General features: G+C 44.4%; 1 protein-coding gene across 2 annotated transcripts in view; it reads right to left on the bottom strand.

Moving 5' to 3' along the window:
• Positions 1-16,514, bottom strand: part of MAP7D2 (MAP7 domain containing 2) — a 148,668-nt gene that overhangs the window by 66,512 nt on the left and 65,642 nt on the right. For both annotated transcript variants that reach the window (XM_033950470.1, XM_033950471.1), the window contains exon 4: positions 1,161-1,260. In XM_033950470.1, coding sequence (XP_033806361.1) covers positions 1,161-1,260 — 100 coding nt within the window. The remainder of the gene's footprint in view (positions 1-1,160; positions 1,261-16,514) is intronic.

Below are 16,514 nucleotides of genomic sequence, written 5' to 3'. Positions count from 1 at the left end.
TAGCCTCGTTCATCCACAGCAGCCAAAAGTTAGAAAGAAAGAGACTCACGCTCTCAGTTAACCCTTTCATTCCAGGTGATTGCAGACTGAACTGTAGGATAAAGAGCTACAACCACCCTTCCCCCACACCCAGGCCACATTCTCAGTATCTCCCACTTTTACGAAGCCCTGTTAGGCTTTTTTTTTTTTTTATCGCGGCTTCGTAAAAGGGGAGGTATATTTCCCTCCTTTTGTTCTTCTGACATGCTTAAGGAAATAAAAAGTGATTATGTAAAAAGAAAAACATCAGTTTCAAAAAGAAAATGCAAACAGAATGAAAACCACATGTAATTAAATGGATGTGTGCATCTGGGGGTGGGGGTGGGGGTGGGAGGGTGGGTTGACTCCGTAGCTCTTTAAAAAATATTTTACCATAAGTATAAAATGTGGTTTAAAAGCTAATTATTATGAATAGCTATGATGCACTTTTTTTTTTAAAACAAGCTGACTTGCTGGCTTTTAAGTCCTTGTTCATTAATTTTTATTGAATATTATAAGAAATTTACAGAAAGCAGTTCAAACACACAAAATCTGAATAAGACACAATGGTGTAGAAAAAGTCTATATCTACAATCATTTACATACAACCAGATTAATAAAAAGAATCCAGGGTATGTGTAACTGCTAATAAAAGATATATGAAAGGCAGAAAAGCAGGGAGAGTGAAATAAGAGAGAGGGAAAGAAAGAAGGAGAAAAAGGAAAAGAGAGAGATAGATAGATAGAGAGGCAGAAGTGTCTACTGGTTAGAATGAACATATGAATCTAAGAACGACCAAGGTGGTTTATTTCGCACCATGTTTGTGGAGAGTCGAGAAATCATGTTTTTCTCATATGCATAAGATTCAAATTTGTGATACATGCTCAGAGAGTTCCACCAAAAGGTGTAGTCAAGTAGCGAGGATGATTTCCAATTTTTTAGAATATGCATAAGAGCTGTTACAAACATGGCATCAATGAGTTTAGGTGGGCAGTTTGTTTGTGCGAAGCAAGGGTGTTGAGAACGAAGAATTACAATGTCCATGGAAATCTCTTCTGAACACTTAGTCCTAAAATCAGTTTCTAGTTTCTTACAGAGAAGAGCCCAGCTGTTCTCCCCTGGCTCCAGATGTTGCCACTCACCCTCTCTGCCGGCTGTTCCCCCCCAGGTCCATCTCTTCTGCTTCTGCTCCAGCTGCTGGCTGCGCTCCAGGGACCGGCGCATCAGGGCTCCAAAGCGCTCCTGGAGACCAGGTAGGAGGTGACCAGCCCCGTAAACAAAAAAAAAAAAAGAAAACAACGGTAATAATTAATCAAAGCAAACTCGGTTTCGGGGCAGAAAATGTAGTCTTAGGACAAAGGGAAACACATTTAAATGGATCAGAGAGTCCCGAGACCACAAGGTGTGTCTGACGGCGGCTGCAGCATTGCACCACTGGCAGCATCTGGGGGACTGTCCCTGCACAGCAGCCCAAGGGAGACCGATGACTGGTAACACCAGCTTCTTCTGCCCACCTCCTCCCTCCTTTCCAGAGCTAGAATTAACTCCTTCCTTCCCACAGGACTCCTCCCACCTTCCGGGCTCAGACCCACAAACACACAGGGATGATGACATGAAATGCATAAACCCCATCAGACGTTTTCAGATTCAGCCAAAGACACCTTTTAGATCCGCACGGACCCAAGGAATGTCTATGAAATAATCTTCTTAGCATATGCATGCAAATGACAACTAAATTTCAGTTACTTTCTGCTCTGCCATACTCTTTGTGTTGGATCTTTATTATAATTTACTTTGATAACGGTTTTTGCAGAGCTCTTCCAAGAGCTGTGCGGGCAGGGAGCTAAGCGCAGAAAAATCATTCCTTGGCCATTATCATCCCTCCGGTGATCACAGTGTAGTGGGTGGGGGGGGGGGGTGTTCTGCGAGATGGAAAGGAGGAATGGAAAAACTGAAATATAAAATATTATATAACTACAGCCACGGTACTTTCGACAAGTTGTGGCATTCTATAAGGCTAATAGACCTTTACGATCCAAAAATCAAAAGCTATTACTTCCAATGGCGCAGGGAAATTGTGCAGAAACTAGAGCGATGGCTTTCTGTACTGCTGGTGTCAAAATGTGGAATGCTCTGGTGGGCCGACTGCGACGGCGTGTAAACCGGTTTCAATTCGAGAAACAGTTAAAAGCTCCGCATTCGTGGTTTCTGCACTCGCGATTTTGATTATTCACGTTTTTTTTGCTTTCAGGCTCCTCCTCCTCCCCCAAAATTACATCATCCATGAGTGCGGAGAAAAATTTTGGCGCATTTTTCCAAGCACCGATGAGTTAAACGGGTGATTAATTACACACTATTGCTGTATCTGACTATATTTGGCTATGGGGTCTTTTTTGTTATTCGCGGTTTCACCATATGCACAATGGTTTTTCTGTATTCGCGGGTCTGTTAATCCCCTATCACCGCGAATACGGAGGGAGAAGTGTAGTTGGCATTTGAAGAAAAGAAATTGCAATTATGTAGATTTTATGATACGGTTTGTTTATACCTTATGTATGTTTTAATTGAAGTAAATCGTTTAGTGTTTTTTTTTTTTGTGAACAGTCTAAAAAAAAAGTGTTAAATAAATAAATAACCCCCCCTTTTACTAAACCGTGATAGTGGATATTAGCGCAGTGAGCCGCGCTGAGTGCGCTGCCTCCGCCGCTCATAGGACCCATTATCTGTTCCACGTGACTATCCCAGGCTTTCTTGAAATCAGACACAGGGGTCCTTTTATCAAGTCACGGTAGGGGGTTTAACGTGCGTAATACAGCGCGTTAAACCGCCTGCCGCGCTAGCCGCTGTCGCCTGCATTGAGCAGGCGTTAGTTTTTTAGCCGGCCGTGGGGATTAGCACGTGACGAAATGTCTGACGCGCTAACCCCGCTAGCGCGGCTTGATAAAAGGACCCCACAGTCTCTGCCTCCACCACCTCTACCGGGAGACACTTTCACGCATCTACCACCCTTTCCGTAAAAAAGTATTCTAAGCTACACGCAGATTATTTATTTTAAACATTTCTATTCTGCTTAAATCTGAGCAGATTACAATAAAACGTACATATCCCAACATATCAAAATATCATCAGTACATTTCGGACATTACAATGCATCCAGAACATCCTTTGAGCAATAACAAAATTGAACGTACAATTCAGGAGATCTGCTTCAAGAGTGAAAAGCTTTGACAAACAAATGGGGTCTTCAAGAGGCTGGAGATCATTGGAACTTAGGCGCTCGCACATTTGCCTCAGCTCTTTGGCTGGCTTAAGTGCTCGCGCTTACGCGCAGTGGCGTAGCACGGGCAAGAGGCGTCCCAAACCCGCCCTCTTCTCCGCCCCTTTCCCATCTTTCTTTTAACATCCCCGGCATGAGAAGCATCACCAACGTGTTGCCCACGTTGGCGTCGGCTCTCCCTCTGACATCATTTCGTAGGCGCAGGAGACCCAGACCCAGAAGTGATGTCAGAGGGAGAGCCGACGCCAATGCAGGCAGCGAGTTGGTGATGCTACTCACACCAAGGAAGTTAAAAAGGTACGGGGGTAGGGAAAGGGTACGCGGCTGGGGGGGAGCAAAGCAGAGAAGGGGTGCTGGTACCCTCAACAAGACGACGCCCAGGGCGGCCGGCCCCCACCCCCTCCTTTCTATGCCACTGCCTAAGCGCAGAATATCAGATAACAGAATATCAATCCTATATCATTCACACAATAATACCAGGACAGGAAAATTATCATACAGATATTCTAAAGCAGCGGTCTCAAACACGCGGCCTGCGGGCCACATGTGGCTCTCCAGGTGCTATTTTGCGGCCCGCAGTCTGGACGCGATGATCAACTGTAAAGCGGCGGCGGCTCCTCGCACATTTCTCTTCCCCCTTCCCTTGTGGAGCAGCAGCGTGTCTGGCCGGCTCAAGTCGATCGATCCGTACAAAGCCGCGGGTGGCGGCTCCTTGCGCTATCCACTCCTGCATCGGAAGCCTCTCTGATGTCACAACATCAGAGAGGCTTCTGACGCAGGCACGGATCTCGTGAGGAGCCGCCACCCGCGGCCTTGAACAGAACGATCGATTGGGAGCCGGCCAGACACGCTGCTGCTACACAAGGAAGGGAACCGAAGGGGAGGGGAAAGAGAAATGCTCTGCTGCATATGGAAAGGAGGATCCTAGGGAAATGCTGCTGCTGCTGCTGCTGCACAGGGAAAGGGAGAGGGAGGGAAGGGGGAAGAGAAATGCCTCTCCTGCACAGGAAAGGGGGGAGGGAAATGTTGCTTCTGCTGCTGCTGCATAGGGAAAGGGAGAGGGAGGGAAGGGGAAGAGAAATGCCTCTCCTGCACAGGAAAGGGGGAAGGGAAATGCTGCTTTTGTTGCTGCTGCACCCAATTGGGGAAAGAGAGGGAAGGAAGGAGAAGGAAGACAAGGGAGAGGAGAGGAACAAGAGATGCCCAGTTCATGGGAGGGAGGGAAGGAAAGGAGATATCAGACCATAGAGGGGGAGGGAGAGATGCCAGGGCAAGGGGGGAGAGAAGGAGACAGATGCAAGACCAGGGAAAAGGAAAGAAGGAGAGCGGGAGAAAAGGAAGGAAAGAGATGTCAGACTTCCGATGCAGGAGTGGATAGCGCAAGGAGCCGCCACCCGCGGCTTTGTACGGATCGATCGACTTGAGCCGGCCAGACACGCTGCTGCTCCACAAGGGAAGGGGGAAGAGAAATGTGCGAGGAGCCGCCGCCGCTTTACAGTTGATCATCGCGTCCAGACTGCGGGCCGCAAAATATGGCAACTCAACTTCAATGCCAAAAAATGCAAAATTATGCACCTGGGCAGCCAAAATCCATGCAAGTCTTATACCCTTAATGGCGAGATCCTAGCAAAAACGGTAGCAGAACGAGACTTGGGGGTGATCGTCAGTGAGGACATGAAGTCTGCCAATCAAGTGGAGCAGGCTTCATCCAAGGCAAGACAAATAATGGGTTGCATACGAAGGGGTTTCGTCAGCCGTAAGGAGGAAGTCATTATGCCATTGTATAGATCCATGGTGAGGCCCCACCTGGAATACTGTGTGCAATTTTGGAGGCCACATTATCGCAAGGATGTGCTGAGACTGGAGTCGGTGCAGAGAATGGCCACCCGGATGGTCTCGGGACTCAAGGATCTTCCATATGAAGAACGGCTTGACAAATTACAGCTATACTCGCTCGAGGAGCGCAGAGAGAGGGGAGACATGATCGAGACGTTCAAGTATCTTACGGGCCGCATCGAGGCGGAGGAAGATATCTTCTTTTTCAAGGGTCCCACGACAACAAGAGGGCATCTGTTGAAAATCAGGGGCGGGAAACTACGAGGTGACACCAGGAAATTCTTTTTCACTGAAAGAGTGGTTGATCGCTGGAACAGTCTTCCACTACAGGTGATTGAGGCCAGCAGCGTGCCTGATTTTAAGGCCAAATGGGATAGACACGTGGGATCTATTCACAGAGAAAGGTAGGGGAGGGTCATTAGGGTGGGCAGACTAGATGGGCTGTGGCCCTTATCTGCCGTCTATTTCTATGTTTCTATGTTTCTATGACCATGGAAATAGGGATGGAAGAAGAGAGAGATAGAAGGGAATGTAAGACATGGAAACACAGATTTTGAAAAGAAAGCAGAAAATTTTAATATTAAGTTAATGCCAAAGATGGATGCAAAAAGGGACTCTATGAGAGTGTATGTCAGCCAATCACCTCTACCAAACCATACAACACTAACAATCAAATCAATTAAGGAGTAGGGGCGCTCTCAGTGTGAGATTTTTAGCGACGGGAGAACAAACTCCAGCGCTTCTACTTACAAAGACGAAGGTGAATCACCCCCGCCTGCACACCATCATCAGGCGCCCCTTTGTGTGCAAAATCAAATGTGCTGAATCCGTATCAATAAATAACTCACAAACTGTGAACTGTAGAAAGGGTGAACTACTGAACACGCACTCTCATAGAGTCCTCCCCAGCCTAATCCCCAAGATGCATAGTAAAACCACAGCCAACTTAGCTTTAGGACGAGCCAGATGATAATGAAATCAATCAGAAATGAAGGAGACTAAAATAGTCATAAGATCAACCGTGCCCGGTTTCGGGAGAAACCCTTCATCAGGATCATATGGCTGGAGCGGCTGGGAGGGAAAAAGGAGTTGGGGTTGGAGTCAGAAGTACAAAAAACTGAGGAGTCGGAGTCAGAACATTTATCTACCGATTCCATTTTTGAACTTGGCATACCAATCACGAGCGATTCTTTCAGCTATAGCACCCACTATATACACAGCACAAATGCTGCGAGCAGCTTCTGCGGCCTTAGAACCTTGATTAAAAGCAAAAAGAAGGTGGTGTCGAAAATGCTCATTTCTCTCAACTTGACATTCCATTTTAACGATCTGAAAATTAACCAGTGCTGTGGAGTCGGAGTCGGAGGAAATTTCGGGTACTAGAGTCGGAGTTGGAGTCTGAAGTACAAAAAACTGAGGAGTCGGAGTCAGAACATTTATCTACCGATTCCATTTTTGAACTTGGCATACCAATCACGAGCGATTCTTTCAGCTATAGCACCCACTATATACACAGCACAAATGCTGCGAGCAGCTTCTGCGGCCTTAGAACCTTGATTAAAAGCAAAAAGAAGGTGGTGTCGAAAATGCTCATTTCTCTCAACTTGACATTCCATTTTAACGATCTGAAAATTAACCAGTGCTGTGGAGTTGGAGTCGGAGGAAATTTCGGGTACTAGAGTCGGAGTCGGAGTCTGAAGTACAAAAAACTGAGGAGTCGGAGTCGGAATATTTATCTACTGACTCCACAGCCCTGGTAAGTCCAGTGGTAAAAATGACCTTAGCATGTGGGAATAACCAGTGTAAGGATACGCTAAGGCCACCTTTTACCAAACTACAGTACAAAGGACCCCACAGTAATTTTATAAAATATAGGGTTCTAACCGCGCTAAATTCTAAGGCATCCATTATATCCTATTGGCGTCTTCGCATTTAGCATGCGCTAAATCGGTTAACACACCTCAATAAAAAGGACCCCCATATTTCTCACAAACAGAAGTCAATCTCCATTCAAATCTACTTCTCCAGATTCAACGAAAGGAAGGGGGATATTCTCTGTGCAGGAACATTAATCAAAAAACAAACCAGATCAGTCTATAACTGAGTTCTTAGATATTCTGATTCCAGAAGCGTTATTCACCAATCTCTCCTCCCCCAAACCCAAATAAAGGCCACCTCGGAGTCATCCGCCTATTGTGCAACTCAGCCATTCGTAGCCTAGCAGCAGAAATGAATTTTCATGAATTCTCTTTCGTTCCCACAGAAAACGGGCCTTTATCATATACATCTGGTATCCTGCTTTGCTAGCCATAAACACACAAAATTAACTGGGGTGGTGGAAGAATTAGGTCTTTAAAAATGTCAAAGCACTATATAGGTAAGTATATATTTTTCTGAATGGTAGAAAGACTTAGAAACTGATGAAAGTAGAGAAGCTTAGCACTGTCGCATTGTACACAGGAATTGAAAACCACCCCACACATCCAGGGGGGTGGGAGCGGGAGGGGGATATATCTTTTCTTTTGGTATTATTCCTGATGGTAATGATGGATGGGGGAGGGAATTTTTATCTTTTGTATAGATACTGATTGATTATACATGCTCGGTTGATTATCATTATGTGTATATAAATTGTATTGCACTTTTTGTTGGCATTAAAAATGAAATAAAGTTTAAAAAAAAAAGAAAAGAAAATCAAAATAAAATAAAAAAGAGTCTCTATGCATGATTCTGGCACTACTTTAATCATTTTCTTTGATTTTTATAGTCCGGCATTCCAAAAGGAGCTCACGGTGATGATTAGAATTAAGATTAAGAGTGGCAGCCATTGTATCTTTCTAACTTGGTATTGTTCTATGCACCGAGGTGTTTATTATGATCTTTAAATGATAATAGGGTAGCTGTTCCCCATATTTCAAAGGCCCATCTTGCCTCAACTAGAGATTGTGCGTTTTTAAAAATTTAGTCCCACGGTTGTGGAACAGTCTACCTATAGCACAGGTGAAAAACTCAAGGCCTATGGGCCAAACCTGGCCTGCCTGGTCGTTTTATGTGGCCCGTGGTCCGACGCCCCTCCTCCTCACAGCCGTAATGTGCACGGAGCCACGTGCAGCAACTCCTCGCGCATCCCACACCTCATCCAGAAGCATTCCCTCTGACGTTGCGACATCAGAAAGAAGGCTTCCGGTTCAGGTACAGGACGCACACGGAGCCGCTGCACGCGGCTCCATGCACACTACGGCTGTGAGGAGGAGGGAGCCAGCCACAAGATGACACTGGGGAGCATCAGACCGCTGGCCGTATAAAACGGCCAGGTTGGAGCTGGCCAGAAGGTTGGAGCCGGCCAGAAGGAGGGAGGCACAGCATGGAGGGAGGGAGACAACAAAGGTAGGGGGAATGGTTTTATTTTCAAGTTAGTGTTTGAATTGTGCCAATTTTGAGCGTTTTAATCTGCTGTCTATCTTTTGCACTGCTCAGGAAGAAATGCGTTTGTTTCTTTTGTCAGAGGGAGAGCCGACGCCAACGTGGGCAGCATGTTGGTGATGCTGCTCATGCCGGGGATGTTAAAAGAAGGATGGGGAAGGGGCGGAGAAGAGGGCGGGTTTGGGGCGCCTCTCGCCCGCGCTACGCCACTGCGCGTAAGCGCGAGCACTTAAGCCAGCCAAAGAGCTAAGGCAAATGTGTGAGCGCCTAAGTTCCAGTGTACTGCATGCAGAATCTTGAATCTTAGGGTTTCTTTTTTATATAGTAGTACTTTTAGTTTTTGGTCCCGTATTTGCATAGGGGTTATCTGCGTTTTTGGTAAGAATGAATGTTGAGAAGCATACAGTGTGTTTTGTGTAGTTTAATTTTGTGCTTAACCATTACCATTATGTGTTAATAAGATTATATTGTGTGTGCATATATGAAAAATGAATGGAAACAATGGTGTTATAATTACCGTATTTTCACCCATACACCGCGCACCCGTGTAAAATGTGCACACGGGTATAGCGCGCGGGGAACACAAATTTATGTAAAAAATTTTTAATATAGCGCGCACACGCGTATACCGCGCATGCTAAAACCTCCTCCCGCCTATTCCGAACCGGCATCCTTCCCCATGCTCGCGTCACCCCCCCTCCCCCCGATCCTACATCCCCCCCAGCACTGCAAAACATCTCTTACCCGATTGGGCACCGGCACCGGCACCAATGCACAGGATGTGCCAGTGCCAGTGCCCGAAGATCCTCTCTCGTTGGGTTGGGCTGGGCTGGGCGGTGCGGTGCGAGAGAGATCCTCCTTCTTCCTGCGCCGGGCTGGACTAGGCCTTGAGCATTTGCGCATGCTCAAAGCCTTCTGGTCTCACTCTCTCCGAAATTATCTCCGAGATTATCTCCGAGATTATCTCGGAGAGAGCGAGACCAGAAGGCTTTGAGCATGCGCAAATGCTCAAAGCCTAGTCCAGCCTGGCGCAGGAAGAAGGAGGATCTCTCTCGCACCGCACCGCCCAGCCCAGCCCAGCCCAACCCAACGAGGGAGGATCTTCGGGCACTGGCACATCCTGTGCATTGGTGCCGGTGCCCAATCGGGTAAGAGATGTTTTGCGGTGCTGGGGGGATGTAGGATCGCGGGGGAGGGGGGGTGACGTGAGTGGGGGGGGGGAGGATGCCGGTTCGCAGGGGGGATGCCGGATCGGATTGAAAAAAAAGTTGGAAAACGCGCTCACACGTATAACGCGCACGGTTATGCACGGTTTGTAAAAATCGTGTATAACGCGCGCGTTATATGCGTGAAAATACGGCAGTATTATTATAGGGGCGGGGATTGAGTGGGGTCTGGTCCATGACTTAGCCTGTGTTTTGGATTTCGTCCCTTTAATGTGATTGAGCTTGACACCCCTGGCCTATAGAATTAAGAAAGGACATTTAAAAGCAAGTTTTTTTTCCAATTGGCTTTTTTAAACTGAAGGAATGAGTTTGGGACTGCAGTTTGTATTTTGCTCATTTTTAATAAATTTTTTAGTTTGTATTAATTCATTAAATTTATTATTGATAATTGATTGTTATAGAAGATTATGTATTTAGAGAACCTTCCCCCCAAAAACAACCTTTTATCTTTATTGTTCTTTCCTTTCTATTTTGATTGGAGTTCTTTTTAAAATTGTTTTGAATTATATACAATACTCCCCCCCAAATCTGCAGGGGTTCCATTCCAGGAACACCTGCAAATTTTGAAAAAAAAGCAAATGCAGTTTTGCATCTGTCAAAAGGCAGGAGAGGGCAGCCGAGTGCAGAAAATCTTTTGCGGTATGTTCCGAACGCCTCTTCCTGTTACTAAAGTCAGGCTACACCAATCAGGAGCTGCTTGAACACGCAACTCCTGATTGGTGTAGTCTGACTTTAGTACAGGAAGAGGTGGTTGGAGCATACCGCGAATTACTGAGCCTGCGATTCGCGAACCATGAATGCGCAGGGGAACACTGTATATTGTAAACTGCTTGGATCCTTTTTTGGCTATATTAGCGGTATATAAAGTTTTTAATAAACATGAAGAGCCAGGCAGAATTGGTTTCAGTTATCAGTCTAAACTAAAGTAAACTAAACTAAACTAAGCCTTAAGTTTATATACAAGTTTATATACCGCATCTTCTCCACAGATGTGGAGCTCGGCACGGTTTACAAGAATTTAAATGTAGAAAGAGAAGAGTAAGGTTAAAATATGGGAAGAGAAAAAAGGGTTGGGGTTGCATATGGGGGGGGGAAGAGAGAATTACATTTTTGTGAAAAGCCAAGTTTTCAGGTGCTTACGGAATAATTGGATGGAGCCCAGGTTCCGCAGCGGGATAGTAAGACCATTCCAGAGCCCTGTGATTTTGAAGAGGAGGGATTTTTCCAGTTTACCCGTATAGAGAATACCATGAAGAGAGGGGAAGGATAATTTATGTGTTTGGGCAGGTCTGGTGGAGTCAGGACTCGAGGAGTTATAAGAGAGTGGGATAAGGGGAGGGAGGATGCCATGAATGATCTTAAAAGCCAGGCAGGTGCATTTGAAATGGATTCTGGAAATCATTGGGAGCCAGTGAAGTTTGGCCAGGAGTGGGGAGACACGGTCAGATTTGCGTTTTGCGAAGATCAACTTGGCCGCAGTATTCTGGATTAGCTGGAGTCTTTGAAGACTTTTTTTTGTTAGACTTAAGTAAATGGCATTGCAGTAGTCTAGTTTGGAGAGGATGATAGATTGGACAAGGATGGCAAAATGTTGTTGGCGGAAGTAGGCCCTTACTTTCCTCAGCATGTGGAGGCTGAAAAAGCATGATTTTGCCAAGGAGTTGAGGTGGCCATTGAAGGAGAGGGATGAATCGATTATGATGCCAAGGACCTTGCTAGAGAACTCAAGCTGCAGTGTGGCGCCAGAGGGTAGTGCGAAGAGGGTGGGCAGGTGTTCTAATTTTGGGCCGAGCCAGAGTAGTTTTGTTTTAGAATCATTCAATTTCTACTAATTAATTTTGATTGAGGTGTACACTCCTCCCTCCGTATTCACAGTGGTTATAGGAAGAACATAGCTGCGAATACTGAAAAAATGCAAATAACTTTTTATATGTTATTCATGGTTTTTTGTAACAGCTACTGTTTTTTCTATTCAAAGCAGTGATTTTCTGGCAGTTAGCAGGCAAGCAGCATTTTTCTCTGTGAATGCTGGGAAGCAGCGATTTTGTGGGTGAAAGCAAGCAAGTAGCGATTTTTTGAATGAATGCTGGTAAGAGCTTAAACTTTTTTTATCAGTACAGTTACTTTACTCATGATGTAATTTTGGGGGGAGGAGTCAGCATGCAAAAAATCATGAATAAGCGAAACCGCGAGTGCTGAAACCACGAATACAGAGGGAGAAGTGTAAAGGAGCATTTGCTATATTATCTTTTGTATGGACTTGTTTTGATTACAAAAGGCTGGGAAGCCATTCAGTCTGATGAAAGGCCTTTAGCTGATTTATGAAGAATTTAATAAGGACCTTGGACAGTTCCCCTCTCCCCCTCCCCCTCCCCACAAACACACATGAAATATTCAAAGCTATTTCTTTGTGGACAAACCTTCATGGTGCTACTTTGAGAAGCTGATGATTTGGCCACATAACTATCAGTTCCTTGTAAAAAAAAAAAATACCAGGTTATTGAACAATGCATGCCCATATAACAATTTTTTTGTTTTGTATAAGGAAAAAAGGATCTCAAATATCTATACTACAAGTTTAAAGAATCACAAGTTTTAAAAAGTTAAATTAAAAAGATAAATCATTAGAAAAAAGAAATAAACAAATAAAATTAAAGATTTAATTAAAGGGTTTTTAAGGATCGATAAGATACCATCATCCCACTGTTACCTTGTGACACTTATGTGCCACTGGTATGGATATCCCTTATCCAAAAAAAAAAAATGTTATGTGGGCACGCATTGTTCAATAAGCTGGTATTTTTACAAGGAACTTATGTAAACGACTAGCTTGCCTTTTCAATTTTTCCCATATAACTAATCACCAGCTTCTTGGCTCAACTATTTCTCAGGCCTCGATCTGGAAAGAAGGAATGCGCATAGGTTCACAGTAGAGAATGACACGGTGACAAAATTCATCACCGTCCCCGTCCCCGCGGATAACCGCGGGAAATAATCCCATGTCATTTTCTAGTGTCTATTTCAACACCAGCATTCTTCAAAGCAAAGCTTGCGGGTCAGTGGTTGTGGCCATTCATACTCTGATTCTTATGGGAGCCAAGGATAATGAAGCCATTGTGACATCACTGATGTGATTGGCTCTTAGGCACTGGTGGAATAAGGCATTATGACATCACAGTATCTGCTCTGGATACCAAAGACTGTCATTCTTCAGTGTCTATCTCAACCTCAGTCTTTCTACACCAGCATTCTTCAGAGCAAAGCTTGCGGGTCAGTGGTTGTGGCCATTCATACTCTAATTCTTCCCTCTCTCCTTAAAGAATGACATGAAGATGGTTTCCCACGGTTATCCGCGGGGACAGGAACGGTGATGAATTTTGTCACCGTGTCATTCTCTAATTCACAGCACTGGTGAAAGCTGCGATGCAAGGTCGCACTGACTGGGTCGGAGCTTTAGGGCTCCTTTTACTAAGGTGCGTCAGGGCCTTAACATGCGGAATAGCGCGCGCTAAATGGCCCTGTGCGCTAGACCTTAACGCCAGCATTGAGCTGGCGTTATTCTAGAAGCGTACCGCACAGTTTAGCGCGTGGTAATTTTGGGCGTGCGCTAAAAACGCTAGCGCGCCTTAGTAAAAGGAGCCCTTAGTGTTGACAGCTATAGCGGACATTTGTACGCGAGTTAACGCAACCCTATCGCTGGTCCTAGCAGACAAACAGCCGACTCTTTTCAAAAGGCACATGTTGCCAAAACACCGGCCATGTCGAGTTCAACTTAATAAAGATCGGATCTGTTCAACTGCGCTCTGGTTCACGGCATCTTTTCCTCACGACTCTTGCGTTTGAAGCTATTTAACCAGACAGAAATGGCTGCTGACCTGTCAAATAGGGCCTAATAGCGAATATTCAGAGTGAGATAACTAGTTATCCCCGCTGAATATTTGTGGTCAGCGCTAACAAGTTAACCAGCTATATCGCGTGATAATCGGCAATATTCGGTGATGACCGGCTAATTTTATCAGGCAAATTGGACGGCCATCCTGTCTTTGCCTGCTTTTAACTTAACTGGCCCATGCTGAATATTTGTTTAGCCAGTTAGGTCAGTGCTGGCCCAAAAACCCCTGGATATAATTCCAGTCACTGGAAACAGCCCAGCACCGAATATCCACGGTCAGCGCTGACTTATGTGGGCTGCCTCCTGCTGGCCGAATATCATGATAAGGGATATCCATACCAGTGGCACATAAGTGTCACAAGGTAACAGTGGGATGATGGTATCTTATCGATCCTTAAAAACCCTTTAATTAAATCTTTAATTTTATTTGTTTATTTCTTTTTTCTAATGATTTATCTTTTTAATTTAACTTTTTAAAACTTGTGATTCTTTAAACTTGTAGTATAGATATTTGAGATCCTTTTTTCCTTATACAAAACAAAAAAATTGTTATATGGGCATGCATTGTTCAATAACCTGGTATTTTTTTTTTTACAAGGAACTGATAGTTATGTGGCCAAATTATCAGCTTCTCAAAGTAGCACCATGAAGGTTTGTCCACAAAGAAATAGCTTTGAATATTTCATGTGTGTTTCATGCTCCTTTCTTGTTATTTTGGAGGCTATATACTAATAATATAGCTCCACCTTTGCTTCTATATACTTTAAATTAATCTGACTTTGTAAATATTGTTACCATGTAACATTGGAAGCAACTTTGATTAGAACCAGAAAGACAGGATATTAATATTGAAAAATAAATACCATATAATACTGGGTGTTTGCATTCATGTGAAAAGGGATTTTAAAATTTTGCTAAATAAATGATCATGGCAGTGTTTTTTTTTAAAAGAGCATAACTATAGTGTTACTGGGTCAGACCAATGGTGCATCTAGTCTTGGGTTTTGGCCAGGTACTAGTTACCTGGATTGGCCACCGTGAGAATGGGCTACTGGGCTTGATGGACCATTGGTCTGACCCAGTCAGGCTATTCTTATGTTCTTACATGATCAATCAAGCCATTGTGACATCACTGATGAGGTTGGCTCTGAGGCACTGTGGAATGAGGCATTATGACATCACAATCTCAGCTCTGGAATGTTGCTCTCATTGGGGTTCCGGAATCTTGCTCTTCTTTGAGATGCTGGAATGTTGCTACTCTTTGGGTTTTGGCCAGGTACTAGTGACCTGGATTGGCCACCATGAAAACGGGCTACTTTGCTTCATGGACCATTGGTCTGACCCAGTAAGGCTATTCTGATGTTCTTATGACTTGACCCAAAGAGGTATCATTCTAGAAGCAGGTCTTCAGCTACATAGAAGGCATCTGGTCAGTAAAATTCATTTTAACTCCTAAACTTTTGGGGGTTTATCCTCAGCCCAGACCTCTTCGGAAAGGGTTTAAGGCCTTGTACCAATGGTCAATTTCAGTATTTCTGAAACTGCTGATGATTTGCTGGTTCTTCACAGATACCTACCCCTTCTATACTATTATGGTGCAAAGAAATATGGCAGTACACAGAGGGAGTTATCTTCAAACAGTTAGCCTGGATTTCATTCGAGGCCCTGAGGCAGTAGTCCCAGCCACGAAATGATCGTTGGCCTTTTGTTGTTTCAGTATGCTTTACTGCAATTAGTGGTTTTCCACATTGATATTTTTTTGCTGGCTACTTTTCTGTAAAGTCCTTACCTGCTGCAATTAACCACAAGCAAAAGTTTTTTTGCATGGCGGTTTTCATTACTGGAGTGAGGGGGGTGTTTTTTGTATTTTTTTTTTTTTGCAAACAAATGTTAAACATCCTATTTTTTGGAACACCATTTGATTTCAGACCCGACTTCTTCCAGTTCACTTGGGAACCTTTTTGGAACACCCTAACCCCCATGGCTAGAATTATTCACTGTTCACGGGATTGGCGGATGGGGAGGAAGAGGGAGGGGCATATCAGAATGTAAAATGAGCGTTGAAATGTTTATAATGGCAATTTCTTTCCTTGCTTTGTCAAAGTTCCTACTTGGCTATGCATAATTTGCTCAATAAATATATTATAACATAAAATAAATTTTACTACTATTCTATACAGAAAGCAGGGTGTTCACAGGTAACGTACATGTGTGGTACTTAGGTGTGATTACATACATCTAGCATAGAGGTGGTGGAACGATGGGCACCCAAATGCCAAAGATGCATGTTTATTTTATAGCATTCCATAAGGTAAGCCATTGTGACATCACTGATAAGGTTGGCTCTTAGGCATTGGTGGAATGAGGCATTATGATGTCACAATACCAGCTCTGGCTATTAGAGGCTGAAACTTTTCACACTATTTATTTATTCAATTTTCTATACTGTTCTCCCAGGGGAGCTCAGAACAGTTTACATGAATTTATTCATATACTCAAAGCATTTTCCCCTGTCTGTTGTGGTGGGCTCAAGATCTATCTAATGTATCTGGGACAATGAGGGGGGGGGGATTAAGAGACATGGCCTGGGTCACACGGAGCAGCGTGGGTTTGAACCCACAACCTCAGGGTGCTGAGGCTGTAGCTTTAACCACTGCACCACACACTCCAATGCTTATACCCCATCATACAAACTGTGCTTTACACTTAGAGAATATAGAATCATGCCCAAGGTGGGAGAAAGGGAGAAGAGGCTTGGAAGGAGGAACGAGTCAATGCCACCACTTCTCTCCTCATTATTGCAGTTCTACAGTAATACAGGACCTTGACTGAGCAAAAGTGC

Source organism: Geotrypetes seraphini, chromosome 6 (genome assembly GCF_902459505.1).
Source record: "Geotrypetes seraphini chromosome 6, aGeoSer1.1, whole genome shotgun sequence".
NCBI classification, from domain to species: Eukaryota; Metazoa; Chordata; class Amphibia; order Gymnophiona; family Dermophiidae; genus Geotrypetes; species Geotrypetes seraphini.
The sequence above is the reverse complement of the archived record's forward strand: the minus strand, read 5'-3'. Positions and strand labels throughout refer to the sequence as shown.